This window comes from Oxyura jamaicensis, chromosome 5 (assembly GCF_011077185.1).
Source record: "Oxyura jamaicensis isolate SHBP4307 breed ruddy duck chromosome 5, BPBGC_Ojam_1.0, whole genome shotgun sequence".
Lineage (NCBI taxonomy): Eukaryota > Metazoa > Chordata > Aves > Anseriformes > Anatidae > Oxyura > Oxyura jamaicensis.
Window position 1 is genome coordinate 28,968,329 of NC_048897.1, and position 16,932 is coordinate 28,985,260.

General features: G+C 53.5%; 2 protein-coding genes across 5 annotated transcripts in view; one reads left to right on the forward strand and one right to left on the reverse strand.

Annotated features, from left to right (window-relative positions):
- MYRF (myelin regulatory factor) overlaps positions 1 to 14,684 on the forward strand; it is a 61,861-nt gene extending 47,177 nt beyond the window's left edge. For 2 of the 4 annotated variants that reach the window (XM_035326600.1, XM_035326603.1), the window contains 15 exons: positions 555 to 663; positions 1,249 to 1,358; positions 2,697 to 2,857; positions 3,370 to 3,442; positions 3,763 to 3,851; positions 4,204 to 4,272; positions 4,944 to 5,024; positions 6,991 to 7,076; positions 7,290 to 7,451; positions 8,256 to 8,549; positions 9,110 to 9,197; positions 9,536 to 9,610; positions 9,762 to 9,864; positions 10,277 to 10,351; positions 10,704 to 14,684. In XM_035326600.1, the coding sequence (XP_035182491.1) occupies positions 555 to 663; positions 1,249 to 1,358; positions 2,697 to 2,857; positions 3,370 to 3,442; positions 3,763 to 3,851; positions 4,204 to 4,272; positions 4,944 to 5,024; positions 6,991 to 7,076; positions 7,290 to 7,451; positions 8,256 to 8,549; positions 9,110 to 9,197; positions 9,536 to 9,610; positions 9,762 to 9,864; positions 10,277 to 10,351; positions 10,704 to 10,790 (1,662 nt within the window). In that variant the 3' untranslated portion in view covers positions 10,791 to 14,684. The remainder of the gene's footprint in view (positions 1 to 554; positions 664 to 1,248; positions 1,359 to 2,696; positions 2,858 to 3,369; positions 3,443 to 3,762; positions 3,852 to 4,203; positions 4,273 to 4,943; positions 5,025 to 6,990; positions 7,077 to 7,289; positions 7,452 to 8,255; positions 8,550 to 9,109; positions 9,198 to 9,535; positions 9,611 to 9,761; positions 9,865 to 10,276; positions 10,352 to 10,703) is intronic. The other 2 variants (XM_035326602.1, XM_035326601.1) reach the window with 2 other exon arrangements.
- Positions 14,685 to 15,661: 977 nt separating this feature from the next.
- The window catches only part of TMEM258 (transmembrane protein 258), a 1,380-nt gene continuing 109 nt past the window's right edge, over positions 15,662 to 16,932 (reverse strand). Inside the window, exons 2-4 of the mRNA XM_035326704.1 lie at positions 16,584 to 16,693; positions 16,342 to 16,494; positions 15,662 to 15,808 (exon numbers count right to left, since the gene is read on the reverse strand). Of these exons, the coding sequence (XP_035182595.1) occupies positions 16,368 to 16,494; positions 16,584 to 16,693 (237 nt within the window). The 3' untranslated portion in view covers positions 15,662 to 15,808; positions 16,342 to 16,367. The remainder of the gene's footprint in view (positions 15,809 to 16,341; positions 16,495 to 16,583; positions 16,694 to 16,932) is intronic.

Here is a 16,932-nt window from a genome sequence, read left to right on the forward strand (position 1 = left end):
AGGAATGGCATTAGCAGTCTGTCTTTTTCTGTATGTCCCAAACACAGCCTGTCCACTATGTCTTAAAGAATATTTGCACTTCCACTGCTAACCAGAACTAGCACATGCAAAACTGACAAACCTGAAAACAAGTGAATATCTTAGGCAGCACACTGGGGCTTGCCAGAGCCTGGGTGAGAGGCTCAGCTCTGCTCCAAAGTCCTCTCAGCTGGATGTCCCTGTACAGGAATGCTTGGTGCAGTTGTGTCTCATATTTATGAAAAATGCCTCTGCCCTGTGCCTGGTTGTACAATGGGGCTTAGTTTCCTCCTGGCTTCTCTGCCCAAGGAACATATCCAATCATGAGAACTGGAGATTAATCCCAGTGCAAATGCTCTTTGTCCCCATGGCTGGCCTGAGTAGGGTTCAGGGCTGTTTCACGAAGTACCTCTTGCCTTTGGGACCTGTCGTAAAGGCATTAACATGAACTGTGGTGGGTTTTGCTGCCTGGGGTCAGAGTCATGGGATCTTAAGAAGCAACACCCCACTCAGGAGTTACACATGTTTTGTGCCAGGTGGACACCACAGAGCAGCTGAAGAGGATCTCCCGTATGCGACTAGTACACTACAACTACAAGCCCGAGTTTGCAGCCACAGTGGGCATTGACAACACCTCTGAGACAGGTACGGGCCCTGTGTCACCCTGCTGTGGTACCCTGCTTACATCTGCAACACCGGACCTTATATCCTATGGCCTACAGTAGCATTTTGTTTGTGGGGCAGCCCCGCCAGGCACAGGGCTGGAGAGGGGGGGGCTCTCACTAACTGAAGCATAGGAATCTAATAAAGCTCTCTGTTTAGTGAGCTAGAGAAAGGTGGCATTTCCCACAGGTGGCTTCTAACCCCTCACTTGGGCTGTGGTAAGGCTCCTCTAAGTACCTACTCCTCCGGGGGTGCACCGGGAGCCTGGACACAGCCATGTGCTACAGCGGGGTGATGCACATACCCCATCCGCGTAATCTGGGAACCAGCCTTGCCTGAACAGCCTTTTCTTCCACAGCTGACACTCAGTGGTCTATGGGCTGCCCAGGTGATGGGGCCTCTTTATGAGCTCTGCTCGGCCCTGCCCAGGCTGGGGTGGAGGGGAAGACAGCCTTTGTTTTATCAGCAGTGTGGAGGGTTCCTGCTTACAACTGCATGGGCAAGAGAAAGCTTTGTGGCAGGAGTGCTGTCCAGATCCCTGTGACCCACTGTGTCATTTCCACACAGGTGTCATTGCACAGGAGGTAAAGGAGATCCTTCCTGAAGCTGTGAAGGACACTGGGGACCTGGTCTTTTCCAATGGAAAGACCCTCGAGAACTTCCTGGTGGTAAACAAGGTCAGTGGCGGCCCAAAGGGACAGGAAGGGCAGGGAAGCTGGCGAGGTTGTTGAACCTGGATCAAGGGAGTTGTGGAGCTGGAAGTAGAAGAAGGAAAGAATGGTGCCTGGGAAATGTTTCTAAGCCAATACCACCTGTACAAGTTTCAGACTGGCTGATCTTTCAGATGCCAGGAGCAGACCTGAGTGGACATCAGACATCTGCAGGGAGGAACTAGCCTGATGGTGGTGAAAGTTGGCAGCATCTCCTTCGGGAAGGACTCCTTGTTGGCAGCCGCCTGTAGGGAGGCTCTTAGTCATAATCTCTCCTTTCTAGATAAGATAAGGTGGTTATGTCAAGATAACCAGAAGCACCTGGCTACTTGACCTCACCATAACCTGTGGCAGCCTGTTTGCTGCTCTGGGCATTGAAGAGACAGCCTCCTATAGCACACATCCCTGACGTTCTCCCAAAGCTGCCAGTTTTCTCCTGTATCACTCCATCCTCAGTGCCCAGAGTATGAATGGCCAGGACTGACCTTAATGCCATGTTTATCCTTGGTGGAAGCCTAGATCCCTGCAGTTACATCACTAGCCAGGATCATGGGCTTTTCCATAGTGTCCCAAACCCTCTGAGCTCAGTGCTGTACCAGCATGCCAATGAGATGTGCTGCCTCACCTTGGGGAGCTTTGGACAGGGATATGGAGTAGCAGAGCCTGCGGGTGGATAGGAGGCATGAGTGATGCCACAGAGGCCAGCAGTAGTATGTGGGATGTAGCTGTGCTTGTGCCAGAGGGACGTGCTTGTGCTGGAAAGCCCTGCCTTTACCAGAGGGGCTGCGGGAGAAGGCTGCTCTCCAGAAGCTTCTGAATTTGGGCTCTCCATTGGTCTGAATCAACTGGCTGTTGGATAATGATGCAAAATAGCTCCAACAGCTTGCACCGCAAGCAGGAGACAGACTTGGAGGGCTGGGAAGGGGCAGAGAAGGGGCAAGTGGGGAGAATTCCTCACTTGATTTGACCAAGGGCTCCTGATGAAGATGAGTACTTTGTGTTTGTCCTTTGTGACTGAGGAGGACTCCTTGGAGTAACACCAGCAGAGGACAAAGTTTTCAGGGATCCTGAACTCATACTTATTGTTTGGGTTGGGTTTTAAGAGAACTCTTGTTCTTGCATCCAGGGGCTGTGTGCCTTACTGGGTGGGTCTCGTCTCCACTCCCCCAGTGCTGTTGGGATGTTGTGTAGGCTTTCCTGTGAAACGGGGCACGGGAGAGCAGTCAGAGTGGATGGATCCATAGTGGGGAGAAGGAGTGCCTCCATGTGCCCGGCCACTCAGACTTCCGACATGTTCCCTGGCAGGAGCGCATATTTATGGAGAACGTGGGAGCTGTGAAGGAGCTGTGCAAACTGACAGACAACCTGGAGACTCGCATCGATGAGCTAGAGAGGTGGAGTCACAAGCTGGCCAAGCTCAAACGGCTCGACAGCATGAAATCAACTGTGAGCTCTGGGACATTCAGGTATGAGGGCAAAGGAGCCTAAAAGGATGTCTTCTTCAAGCCCAGGCAGCCCTGAATGACAGCCCATTTGGGGAAAGAGGAGATGGGAAGGAGTGGTGGGGTATTGGTAAGTTGTTATTTGGTCTACAGTAGATTCAAAGAGCTGATGGATCTGGCATACACATACCAAAATCCTGCTCTCAGACCAGCCCCAAAAAACCCGCTATGAAATCATCACTACAATTTTTCCAGAGTTAGTGAGTGGCATTCTCAGAGCAAAGAGTTTCTCGTGCTTCCAAAATTGTTATACTGACCTTATGAAGGTTTGGGGCAGAATTCAGGCTTTCTGGGCCAACGCACCAGCACCCACCTGCCCCCCGGAGCAGGCTGAGTGACAAGGGTTTGTGTCTGTCATGTCACACAGAGATTTCTGCCCTGGCAGAGAATCCCGGTTTTGCCTGAGAACCACTTGAGGTGCAGTGGCAGGGCCTGTCCCTGCACAGCTCAGCTCGATTCCCCCTTTCTCCTTGCAGCCAAGCAGGAAGCCAGTTCAGCCGTGCAGGAAGCATGCCGCACAAAAAGAGGCCCCACAAAGTAGCCAGCAAGGTAAGGGACTGCTCCCAGCCGAGTGTTGCTGTGCAGGGGAAGGTGGTCTGCCTGGGATCAGTCTTCTGCATGGTTCTCCAGTGTATTCCTGCACTTGCTGCAAAGGGAGAGACCCTGACTGCTCCCATTTTCCTCATCTCTCTTTCCTTTTCATCCATGCCTAATAAAGGCATTATCTGGCTTCTACTCTGAGGGGTTTCAGGGCTCGCAGGGGAGCAGAAGGAAAATTCCGAATGTGATGGGTGTGCTCTGTGCTCAGAAGCAGAGAGGACTGGAGTGGTAAAGATTCTTGAGCTGATATTGAGGTTTTTGTCTTCTAGTCACCATCGGTTGTCCCGGAGCAGGCGTGTATCAGTCAGCGCTTCCTGCAAGGCACCATCATTGCCCTGGTCATCATCATGGCCTTCAGGTGAGACCATACACCCAGGCTGCTTCACTATCTCCCTCCAGCTCATCGGCTTGGTCTAGGCTGGGCCAACCAAACAGGCAGTGCTGGAAACACAGTTTGCTTCATTTCCAAGGAGTGGTCTCACTTCTTACTGCATCCTGGAGGCTTCCCAGCACCATGGGGTGGTAGGGAGGCTTTCGTGTGCCTTGGAACAAAGAGGTCTAGCTTTTATTGCCATCTGTGGAGTGGACATTGAGGGGCTGTGGACCTCCAGTTTCTTTCATGGGCTAAAATCCCTTGGAAGCAGGTCAGCAGCATGCAATGTGCCATCCCCATGCCTGTCCTCATCCTGTACCTCTCTCTGTCTTTTCAGTGTGGTGTCCATGTCCACACTCTATGTGCTGAGCCTGCGCAGCGAGGAGGACCTTGTGGACATCGATGGGTAGGTACCTCTGGGCTCTGTGGGAAAGACGTGGCGCCTGGGGCAGTCTGAGGCAGAAAGAGCAGCCACTGTGGGGTTACTGACCACAGTTCCAGTGAGCCGTGCTGTAAAGCCAGCCAAACGTATCCATGCATCCAAACCTTACATTGTTCGCAGCAAGAAGTGAGGAACAGAGAAGAAAAAGAAAACATCCTGATGTTTGGCTGCTCACATACTCATGGCCTGTCTGAATGTTATTTGGATGCCTCTTCTCTTCTGCTGGACTAAAACAGCACAGTCCCACTGCCTCTGGTGGGGCTGGACCAGTCCGTATGAGGCAAGGCTGCAGACTGCAAGGAGTGCCCTTAATGTGGAGGGAGTATCGAGGGAATGGCCCCAGCACAGTGTGCACATGGTTAGCCTGTGCTGGGCATTCAGTTTCAGCACACTTCACTCCTTTGGGAGCTCACAGTACCAGATAATGAGTCTCTTTTTCTCTCTCTTTTCCCTGTCCTACTTCTCTCCCTCTTGTTCTGGTCACATATCCCATCCAACCTATTTTCTTTCTATTTTCACTTTAATTTTCCCTTTCTTGTCTTTCCATTATCTTCCATGCCCTCTTTCATTCCCCCCTGCCCTTCCTCACTTCTACCAACTCTCCTTTTCTTCCCTTCTCCCTCACTGCCCTGTAGCTCTTTTGCTGTGCCCACTGCCTGTCTCCTGGCCCTCTTTCGGCACAGGGGTCCTGGGGTCCCGGTCGCTCTATGCCCACGGTACGTTACTCTTTCATTCTACTGTTATTTAATTGTTGCATCCTTTCTCTCAGTTCCTCTTCTTTCTTCCATCTGCACCACAGAAGACAAAGAATCTTAGGCAAAACGTGAAGGCAAAGAAAGGGATACAAATACAGCTCAGCAGCTGAAGCTCCAGGAGGAAGGACTATGGACCCTGTCAGGCAATATGGAAGGGAAATTAGGAACAGTGGGATGAAGAGGCAGTGAATCAAAGGCTAAATAAAGAGGTTACGTACTGCAGGTAGAGCAGGAGCGGGCAGTATGAGAGAAGTGAAGGGAGTATTTAAAAAGGATGGAGACTGAAGAATTAGCCCAAAAGATGTTCCTACCCTCTCTTCATATGTGAGTAGTTTTATTATGAAGGGTCACTCTCAATTATAGGACAGCTTAGTGTGCAAAAGAAGGACATAAAAAACCCACAACTTAATTGTTTCTGTATATGAGCCTTTACTACTGGGAATGCTTGGGAAGGTACTGACTCAGTTCTCCTGGTGTCTGACTCACTAACAGGCAAGTTCCTGAAGTGTCCAACTGGTCTATAAACTCCACTTCTATATTTTGCCAATGCAGGAAAAGCAATATCTTCAGAAAAATAAATAGAAAGCATGTTTGAGAGGTATGGCCTTTAATATCTTACTGCAACACCAGGAAAGCTGGATGAGCTACTAATTAGGAATAGACACATAAAGCATCTTTGTTGATGAGATCTGCAGGGCTGCAGCAACATACTTCCCTTTAAATGAAAACAGGTCTTATTTCTATCAGCACCCTTTGAACAAAGTGCTGCATAAAGAGCAGTGGAAAGCATGTTAGTTTGTTGTTTTTAGAACTACACAGCAGTGTTTCACAAGAAGCTATTAAAAAAGTAGTTGCTCATGGGATGCAAGATAAAACCAGGCATGGAAAGTGTTGACAAAGGCAGTGGAGGACCTCGAGGGATAGAGGTAGATCTTCAGCTGAGATAAAGGTTGGCTCCAGAGGCTGGTGTCCACGTGTCCTCCAGGAGACCACCATTGTGTCTCCTTTAACTAAAAAAAGGATTATATGTAATAAGGTAAGTCTTGCAGGTGACGGCGGTATTCGGGTTTCTCTAAATGAACAAAGGCTGCATTTATCTTTGATAAACCTTGAGCAATGCTAATGGGACAGGTAGGACATTGTTTCAGGACAAACAAAATGTGGGACAGAGAAAACTGAACTGAGGAGGGATTGGACAGGTGAAATCTTTAATTTCTTTGTTAGGAACTGAGTAGGAATCTCTGCCCATTGGACAGCTGCAGTCTGTGAAGGCAAGAGGCTGTGTTTATCCCATCTCTCCACAGGCAGTAGCTGGTGCCTAGAAATAATGAAAAGGGGAGAACAACAGCACCAGCCAGTGGTTCCTCATTTTTCACATTTGCCCCACCACCCACATGAGGTGCCTGTGGCTTCCTCAGCGTCAGTGAAATGCCTGAAATTGAGTAGGACAAATCTAGGTGGGATTGTGTGTATTTCTAAAACAAAACAAAACAAACAAACAAACAAAAACAAAGTGAGGAATCATCTCACATCTGACTCAGGCATGTAAATCCACCCCTGAGATCACTATTAGAAAGTAAATTCACTGAGTAGTCTTTTCCACAGTGAGCACCAAGGGAGCATTGCTCGTGTCCTCTGAACTAGATTAGGCTTCTCCGTGCCATGGGACAGCCACACCACCTTTTGTGACATTTTCTAGCTCTCCTAGCTGTCTTTGTGGCTTGTGTGCCTCTCTCCTGCCTTGCTTTCCTTTCCCAGAGCACTCCATTCTTTACTGCTCCTCACCACTGCACTCTATGCCTGCTCTTGCTCTGTGTACCTGGTCCCATTGACCCACTCACTGCTACAGCTGCTTCTCTCTTCATGTACAAGTGACACCATGGTTCCCTGCAGTAGAGGTTTTCACTCGTGTTTTCCTACATTTCAGGGCAAGCCAAAACTTTGATAAAACACAGATGGTGCGATCCACAGCTGCATCAGACAGAGCCAGTAGCAAGACCCCCACACAGCACGGTAGGTCACAGCATGGCAGGGGGCACAGAGACACACAGGGGTTGTGGTGCTGGGTGATGGTCACAGCTGTACCTCCATGTCACGGGCTCACTGGCAGGGAGCTGTCTTCATGCTGGGAGGTCCTGGGGCCGTGGTTTCATGGACGGGATGCTGACAACATGTGATGCTCCTTCCCTTGGCTTATTCCAAGTCTCTCTCCTCTTTGCCCTGTAGTCACAGCAAACATGCTTGACTTGCTCAGCAGTTCACCCGGTCACAGTGTGCTAGCGTGCTTCAACCCACCTTGTTTCTCCATGTGCTGCTCTGCTGCTCCCACCAACGTCTCCCCCATTGCCCTCTCTGAGACCAGCCCTACTCATGCCACTAACAGGACAGGTAAGTACCAGCCCAGCAGGAGGTGCTGAGACAATTCTGTGCTGTCTGTCCCACCACTGTGTCACCTCAGATCCCTCACCTGGTTTCTCATCTACCTCTGTACCTTATGAAAATGACATGCAGCCTCTGCAAGGTGCCCGGTTTCCTCCACGCCCGCTGCCTGGAGGGGCTGAGACCTGCTCCAGCAGGCAGCCGGGGGGCAAAGTGGGACTGCCAGGCTGCACAGCCTTTGCTGCCCATGCCGTGTGGTTTTGTACATCCCTGATCACACTGCCAGGGTAAGTGGGGACTGGAAGGTCTGGAGCTTGGCCAGGACAGGGCCATGAGAGGCTACGCCAGGTTGGCCAGCGTGCCCGAGCAGCCATACCTTGCAGTCTGGCCTCAGTCCTGTGTTTGCTTTGAGCAGGGTTTTGCAAGGCCAGGAGCTGTGCTGCCTCTTGGCTGCCCAAGCAGGGCTTTTGCAAACTCTCTTTCTTCATCACCATTGTAGGAGCAACAGCACCTCAGGCAGTCAGAGCAGAGCTGTAACAGCCCCAGAGTCATGCCTTAAATACTGCCCTATGCGAGGGCAGTGCGCTGCCCGCTCTTTGTTCCCACAGCCTGTCACAGCTTCCCTATGCTGCGAGGATTTTGCACTGTTCCCTCCACGCACAGAGGCTGTTACACATTGGGGTGTAATGCCGGAGGTGACGCTGGGACAGGACGAGCCCAGAGCTGACAGCCCTTCTCTCTGCACTGGCCTTGGAGGCAGGAATGCTGCCAGCCTCTGCCTCTCAGCGCAACCTCTCTCCCTTTCCTTCGCAGACCAAAGTCAGACCTCACTCCTGCCAGTGACAAATATCAAAGCCAAATCCAGGGGCGTCACCGGAAAAGCGACCTCCTACACCAAGTGGCCAAAGACGCCTGACAGGTCTCAGAGCTTCGGCAGCCCCAGTGCCAGCCCCTCCTCCCCCTTCACCCACCTCCAGGGCAAATCCAAGTACATCTCCAACCTCTCGCTCTCCCGCAGCAACTCCCCGCTGGGGCAGGCCCGGCAGCAGCGCAGCGTCAACCAGCCGGTGAGCGAGTGGCCCCACACAGAGGATCCCAGCACGGATGGTAGGTGGGCTCTCTCCTCTTCCATCCCCACAGCAGCACCGTACCCCTGGGCAGCCTCCTGGGGTATCCTCCATTGTCTGGGTCCCTCACTGTGTCCCTGGGCTGTAGCTTGATTGCCCTCAGCTCTTCCAGTGCAGCCAGGTTCAACCTCGAGCCCTGGGCTTCCTCTCCCTGCTGCCCTACGCTGTCTGGTCGTGTTACTCCCTTGGTTCCCTTCTGAGGCTGCCGTTACGGCAACTCCCTTCATAGCCCCACCACTCAGCCTTTTCCAAATTAGATTTAGAGGAAGAAACGGACAGGTTCAGTCATGTTGGTAGCAGAGGGAAAGGAGTTTGCTGCCCAGCTGCTGGCAGAGCCTGAGGCAGCCCTGCTCCTGGCTCTCCGTGGCTGGACGTGCTGTTAGCGCAGTGTTGCAGCAGTGCGACCCTTCTCCCTGATGGCAAGGGGATGCGGAAAGACAGTCTCACTGCCCGGCTCTGAGCCCTTCCAGCTCTCCTCACCCAGGCTGCCCCAGCTGCCATCCCTTTGCCATTCCTACATTGCCCATCTCCCACCTGCAGGGCCAAGCCCAGTGCTGCACTCCATCCGGATCCTGGAGATCGACATGGCCATCCAGTCCCAGTACTGCACAGCCAGCAACGCATGCAGGTGAGCAAAGCTGGGCTAGCTGCTGGCACATTGGTGGCATCTCGGGGAGCTCCAGAAGTGGGTGGGCAGCTCCTGGAGCTTTGGGCCTTTTCCTACCATCACCCAGAGGCAGCCGTTGCCGCTCCTTGGACAGAGGAGCTGGGGCTTGGGGTCCAGCCCTGCTCCTTCACCCAGAGTGCAGGAAGACTGCATTTGATGATGAGTTCGCCCTTGGGAACTAGCCTGGGAAGCCCTTCCCTCTGAAGTCCCAGCCCAACAGAGACTTTGTGTCCTGTCCCAGCCATCTCACAGCCAGCTGCAATACTGCAATCAGGTCTAACCACTCTCTGTCTCCCTAGGACTGGGAACTTCACCTACCGCATCCCTGTCAGCCAGCTCACAGCAGTGAACACCAACCTGACCCTGGAGATGAAGTGAGTGGGCCCGGTGCTTTCTTTGGTGTTTTTGTACCCTTGAAGTCAGCAGGATACCATGCCATGTCACTGCGGTGTCTGTTGCCCAGCCTGGGTAAGAGACAGCAGAGGCTGGTGCCTTACAGGGTCTCACCACATCTTGTCTCCCTAGCTCCTCTTCCACGTTGACCATCTCCCTTTGTGGCCTTGTCTCCAGTGACCCCTGCCAGGATGCCGTGAGCACAGACAGCTCCACCAATGCCACGGACACACAGGTGCGGATCCACGCTCATGAAGTGTCACCTCAACACAACACAGATACCTCCAGAAGGGACTATAGCAGTCTGGCTAGGGCAGTGCAAGAGTTGCTGAAGGGACTTTGTGCTCTGATAGCTGTACTCTGCACTGACTACTGTAAATGTGCCTCAGACATCCCTATACCAGCTGATCACATAGTGCTCAGTGCTTTTGATGCCTGTGGAGCTGGCTAAAATGTCTAAGTGCCTCCTTGCCCCACTCTTAATCCAGCTCTATTGCTGATCTTGGAGGTGCTGCTTCGGCTCCAGAGACAGCTGTAGGGTCACTTGACAGAAGGGGGATGTGCATTTCCTTGCTAGTCTGCCCTAGGAGGACATCCCGGGATGCTCAGCCCTGGTCTCATCCCTCCCCTTCTGTTTTCTTCCCCAGGAAACAACGCACCGTTGGCCGCTTGTGATGATGTCTTTCAGGGAGTTCACCTACCACTTCAGAGTAGCACAGCCTGTGAGTACAGCAGCTGCTTTGCCTTTCCTCTTGTCCAGGGCTAAGGGGAAAGAGAGCAATGGGAACGTGGCATCATTATGGCACAGGTGTAGTGTCCACGTTCTGTGGAGAGCCTTCCACAGCCCTCTCCATCATGGCTGTTCCCTTCCAAAGTAGTAGATGTAATTCGGGGGTGGGAGGGAACAAGTGACTACCCACACATGGGGATAGAGCCAGCTGCTCACACACAGGCCTAGAACGGATTACGATCTTTGTCTGTGCCAGCACATAGTTCAGGCACAATTCCCCCCACCCCCTTGCAGCATGCATCCTGCCTCTGTCTATAAGCTCTTTGTCTTGCTTTCTCACCTAGGGCCGAGCCAACTGCAGCACTACTCCCGAACAGATGGGACACCTTTTCACTGACTATTATTTTCAGTTTTACTGGCTCTGTGAGTGAGTGCTGGCAGCACCAGAGCCCTCTGGTTGGAGAGAGGAGCGGGACTGGTGACACTGGGGAGACTCCCGTACACCCTCCTCCAATAGCCCCCAGCCCCACCTTACCCCCATCACCTGCTTCAGGCGTGGAGCTGGTTTGGTTGTGGCTGGTGATGCAGACACCGAAGCACAGCACACACAGAACATAGGACCTAAGCCACAGAAACACAACCAGCCCTGCAGTGTCTCCTGGGCTCACCTAGCACCAACTCCTGCCACCCCACACTGCCCCGAACACCTCTCCATCCCTTATGGGGACGCGTGTGTCTCCCATTGCTTCTCCTGCCCCCTGTGACACTGGATTTGAAAGCATTACACTGGACTGAATGTGGACAGGTCTGCCGCATCCCAGAGCACGGATGGGAGCTCCATCCTGTACTGGCCCAGTGGTCCCAGATGTGCCACGTCAGTTCCCCGCAACACTGGAATTGCTCAACACTGGAGCCCTTTCCAGGAGGGAAACGCTGGAGTTTCACCTGGAAAGGAAGGCTGTGCCTGGACGTACTGGAAGTCGTACACTGGAGTTGCTGTTCCTTCTAGTTGGCCCAGGGCCATCCCCTGCAGCCCCCCTCCACAGACCCCTGGAGACCCCAGGACCCCTGAACAGACCATTCTCTGCGGACAGCAAGAGAAGGTGCAGCTTCCACGTTTGCCCTGCCTGTCCCCCTCTCCTCACTGTACTCTGTCACCGTATCCAGGTCTGGATGGATAAATGTAAGAACCCCACTGAAGATGCTGCTGAGGCTGTGCCCAGGCCAAACCACACGTGGGGACGCTTGCCATCAACCCATGGGAGAAAAATTCCCCCAAGCCACCTGTGTTAAGTGTCATGGGGACCTGTTTCCTTCATTTGCCAGCAGCGCGTGGCCTCTCGCAGTGCATGTGGAGCTGCCCAGTCGGCTCTTGAGTCAACGCAGCCCCTCCACCCAGATGTGCTGAGAACAACCACCAGCAACGCCCAGCTCATGCTGCAGAGCCAGGCTGGGTCGCTGGGGGTGCACGGTGTGATCTCACTGCACCACCAGGCTAATGGATCTCTGCCAGGCACTGGCAAAAAGAGGCTGATTTTCTGCCACTAAGGAGGAGACAGCAGTGACTGTGGGTCCTCGCTGTCACCGTTCTCAGAAAGCAGTGATGTTGAGTGTACTTTGGGTATCTTTACTGTTACAAGTTCTTAACTTGCTAAACTACTGATTTTTTTTTTAAAGCCGTATAAAAATGGGTCTCTTAATTCTGTCGCTGTTGAGCTATGTGTGTCTCACATAGGAAACCAAAGGGGGCCACTGCTAAGCTCCACGTTAAAGCTTGACTGCTACAGCGGTGCCAGGACGTGTCAGAGTGACCAGCGCTCATGCGTCCTGCCCCAGCCCCTCTCGCTGAAGAAGGAGCCCTCTGCACTCCTGGAGGCTGAGCCACCACCGGGTCCATACAGCCGTGACTCATTTTTCTAAGGAAGCAGCAGCCACTGCTGTGGAAGGGTGGTGAGGGGGAAACACCACTCCTCAGTCCTGAAGGAAACTAAAGCTGGCTTCAGAGAAGAGCAACCTTGGCCCTTGCGGTCCCATCACTGGACACAGGCAGCTCAAACCTGTTTTTGGGGAACTGCAGCAGGCTCTGGCTGCTGCATTTTGTTCCTGTCAGTGGAGGTGGATGCAGCAATCCCTCTGCCACCACCAGCTGGCTCGGCTGCTCCGGAGAAAGAAGCTGCCAAGATGTTTTAGCCGATAGAGAGATGGTTCCTGCGTGCACCTCGTGGGACCCTACCCTGCCTTCCCTCCCCAGCCTGGGGAGCAGTTTTATCTCCTGTCACCTGCTTCAGAGCTCCCTTCTGAGTTTGTCCCAGCAGAGCAGCCATAGCCTTGCCCTTCTTGCAGCATCACTGGAGGTTTGTGTCCCTGCCTCCAGAGGACCTGGCCTTTTATTTGCAGGGCAGATTTGAGGTCAGGTCTTCATTCCCATGCCGTGCCTGTGGGCAGCAAACAGCGAACTGCAGTGGTGATGCCCTCCAGCTACTAAAATGCACTGAAGCCTGGGCAGCCAGGAAACGGAGGGTGAGCAGGGGATGCCAGACAGCCAAGCGGGAATGAAGCTCACGGAGGCCTTCTGCCCCGCTGTGGGGAGCTTGGAGAGAGAGCAAGAGGTCCAAAGGTGTGGGAGTACCTACGCACAAACAGGTCAGCTCCATTTCCAGCAGGATTTTCTGCTGCCTGCAGCTGGTAGGGAAACCCTCCAACGTAGTGCTCCAGAGAGGATGCTCGATGCTCTTCTCTTCACCTGCCCGAAGCATTTTTGCCAAGCCTTAACCTGTGAAGTTGCTTTTTTGGCAGCTTGTACTCTCCAGTTGGCAATCAGTGGCCCAGGCTGGCAAGTCCTTACTGAGGCCAGCGATGCCCTGTGCGCCTCAAGGTCTGCTCAGTGGAGAGATAGCCTTCTCACACCCAGCCACTGTTTTCCCTTACTGCCGAACGGGCCTCAATGCCCGTGCTCTTTCTCAGCCCCCGCAGAGGCAACGGGCGGTGCCGTGAGGGCCAGAGCTGAAAGCGCTGCCTGCAATCCCCACCACCGACCCCCCTCACTGATGGTCACGGCTGAGGGCAGCCGAGAGCCAGGCGTGCTTCTCCCCTGCTGCGGGGGAAGCTGCTCCGAGGGGGAAGGAAGCAATCAATCACTGGAAACGCTAGCAGCGGTGGCCCAGGAGGAGATGGAGTCTCTCAGGTGTCCCTGCAATGCTTAGCCATGGGGTTTATGAGGGCCCCAGCGAACCAAGTGCCTAAGGGCTATGGGAACATCTCTAGTGCCTTTTTCTGCTAACAGGACTGTACAAGGGAACGGTGGTTTCCCCTGCGTGTACTGAATGCTGCGTGCCTCAAAAACAGTGGCCAGTTAGCTCAATAAATGAGGGGAGGCAATACCTAACATGCAACGGGTGGTCTGAGCCCCCATACAGCTGTTTTACAGCAGAAAAACACACGGGCTGACAGCAATCCACAGTATCAGATTCCGAATGCCATCTTCGGCATCTTATGTTGCTGAAAACCCTATCTTCTGTCTTAAAGTACATCACAAATCATACACCAGTTCCACGGGCAGCTGCACAGCAGCCTGACAGCAAGGCAGGAACGAGCTCGGAGGGGTATTGTAGTGTTGAAAGGGTCACAGGATTGCTGCTAAGCCCACAGAACCAGCTGTTTGCACAGACTGCCCCTAGAGGTTCCCGCCCCACCCAGCGGTAACTACAGCCGTGTTCCCCAACCCCAATCAGTAACAGGAGAGTTAACAATCAGGCCTTTCCCTGCATGAGACGGAGGGAGCTCTGAGCCACTGTCTCCAGCCTTCCAGCCTGGGGAAAACCCTCTCTTCGGCTGGAAACAAGATGCTTCATCTCTCTAGACATTCTTGGCAGGAAGGAAGACGAGCGTGGATACGAGGCCACTTGCCAAAGTTTGGCTGTTTCGGAGTTTGTTTCAAAAGCAAATTCACAAACATTCTGTCCTACTGTTAGAGCTTAAAGCCTGTAAATAGAGACTATGCCACCACTGCAAGAATTAAGAAAAAAAAAAAAGTAAAGCACTAATTTGTTTGGTTTAAATGTTGCTGTCACAGCTTTAATCACTGTATATTGCCAGCAAGTTTGTAGAATTGCCTTCTTAGCAGGTATTATTGATTATCGGTTTTTATTTGTGGGAAACAGGCGTGGTTTCCCTCCTTTCTTTCTGATTTATATTTATATTTTGCCGAATTTGAGTGCTGAGTCTCCGGATCCCCCACTTTTTTGTTTGGCTTATTTAGACTTTGTTTTATGCTCGAGGTAAATATGCCCATATAAATAAATATATAAATACCGCTTTGTATCCAAGGACGGCTCCTGGCTGTGTTCCTCCCCTGCTATGAAAAAACAGCCTTTCGGGTCAGTAGTCATGTCACAAGACCGAGGAACCCCAGTGCCACCTGCTCGGCGTGAGCTTCGACGTGCCCAGGTTGGGTGAGGACAACTGCAGGCTGTGGCTGCTCCCTGCTACGCAGCACGCTTTTGACCAGATGTCAGGTCACGGCTCATGCCTCAAAGGCCAAGTCCAGACCCAGAGGCGTCCGAGAGCACTTGCAGAGGGAAAGCTTCTTTACCAAATAGGAAGTCAGGGCTTTAAATCTGTACAGTACCTGTTCAATTTCCAACTTCGAACTCTAATTGCTCTGAAAGCTGGACTAGAAATTTAGGCTCCTCCTGCACAGCCCGAAGGTAAGTACACCGACCTAGCAAAGAAAAGCTGACTTTTTGGAGAGAAGGCCTCCGTTCCTTACCTTCCTCATGCTGCTGAAAGCAAGTAACCTGTCTTTGTGCAGCACCTTTCTGATCTTGTAACATCAGTGACCCAGCCTCTTGGGGCCACAGCACAGTGCTGGTGAATTCCCCACGATAACACCCTCTCACCACTGAAATCTGCCCATGTCTGACAGCTGCTTCCCCTGGCTTCCCGCACTCGCTGCGGCCCAGGAACTCCACTGCCAAAGAAAGCCACTGTCAAGCTGCCTAAGCTTGACACCAGGGATGCGTCACACACCACCAGCTGCAGTTTCACAGCATTAACTATACTCTGCAGTAGGAAGTCCAGCTCAATTCCAATTGTGTGTTCGATAGCCTAGAAGCAAATACAAACTGTGCTCAATTCCTTACAAAACAGCTGCTCCAGCTGCTGAAATCAGCCAAGAGACGGCTGCTGGAATTTCAGGTGCCATACAGGGACCATCCCAAGGCTCATGGATTTTGTGCAGAAACCAAGGCTGTTTCAAAGAGCCAGGTGAAAAGCATCTGAAAGACAAACCGCAAGTCCAAAGGCAGGTACATCACGAAGCCAGCTTTATTCAGGTTTGGTTTGTTGTGCTGGCAGCAGTCACCTGACAGGAGCACAGTCCATGCCTGACACAGGCTTCCTTGTAGAAGTGTAAAAGAAATATAAAAAGAGCTTCTGCAGGAACTCCCACCTAGAACCAAAGGAGAGAGGAAGGAGGTGAGACAGCTTTACCCAGAGCAGCCTTGGGCACTGCTGCAGCCGCTCAAACCACAGCCTGCCAGGGCTGTGTGAGCACAGAGAAAGCCCCGCACGGTGTGGGGGCTGATCCCCCACCAGATGCTGCTGGGTCAGAAACACGCCATGAGCAGAGGAGTGCGCACAGCGAGCGTGCTTCCTCGCTGCCTCAAACTGGGATAACACCAGTTCTGCCCTGGAGGGCACAGGACCCCTCTCCACCAGTGGCTGTGTTGCAGCTCAGTGCTGGCAGAAGCGCAGCTGATGGAGGAAAAGCAGCGGCAGAGGCACGTGCTGCGAGGCAGCTGCACTGCTTAAACCCCAGGGCTGCCCTGCGGAGGCTGAGATCAGGGCCTGGCTCTTTACATGCCCTAAATCTGCCCCCAAAGAAATCTGGGTCTTGTACAGAGCAGCTGCCCTGGGGGCAGGTCTCCAGGCACCCCCTGCATGCAGACATCACGCACAGCACGAAGGTCTCGGGCAGCTTACAGCCGTCGGGGCGGCGCCGGGCGGCCTCACACGTAGATACCGACCCACAGCAGCAGGAACAGGACGCCGAAGCCCATGAAGAGCGAGGCCACCAGCGAGATCAGCAGCTCCTTGTAGATGTCCCGCGTGTACTTGGTGGAGGTCACCTCATAGCTGCCGGCCGGGGGTTAAGGCGACAACGGGGGCACAGTGAGGCACCACCAACCCCGTCCCCGGTCCCCGTCCCCGGTCCCGCAGGATACACGAAGAACCAGGCGGTGAAGAACATGCCGATGGCCAGCAGCACCACGGTGAGGTGCGGGAACACGGCCGGGTTCACCGGGCTGGTGTACCGGCTCATCGCCTCCAGCTCCTGCGGGGGCACGACGACGGGCAGCGGCGCTTGCCGGGATCCCCGGTCCCCGTTCCCTGTCCTCGCTTCCCCTCCTCAGCCCCCGACCCCCAGCCCCGGTTCCCGGTTCCACCCTAAGGCCCCGTTCTCCTCCCCAGCCCCATTCCCGGTTCCCAGCTCCCGGCTCCCTTCCTCAGCCCGCGGCCCCGGCCCGGTCCCGGTCCCGGTCCCGCTCCCACCATGCCGCCCCAGGTCCCGGT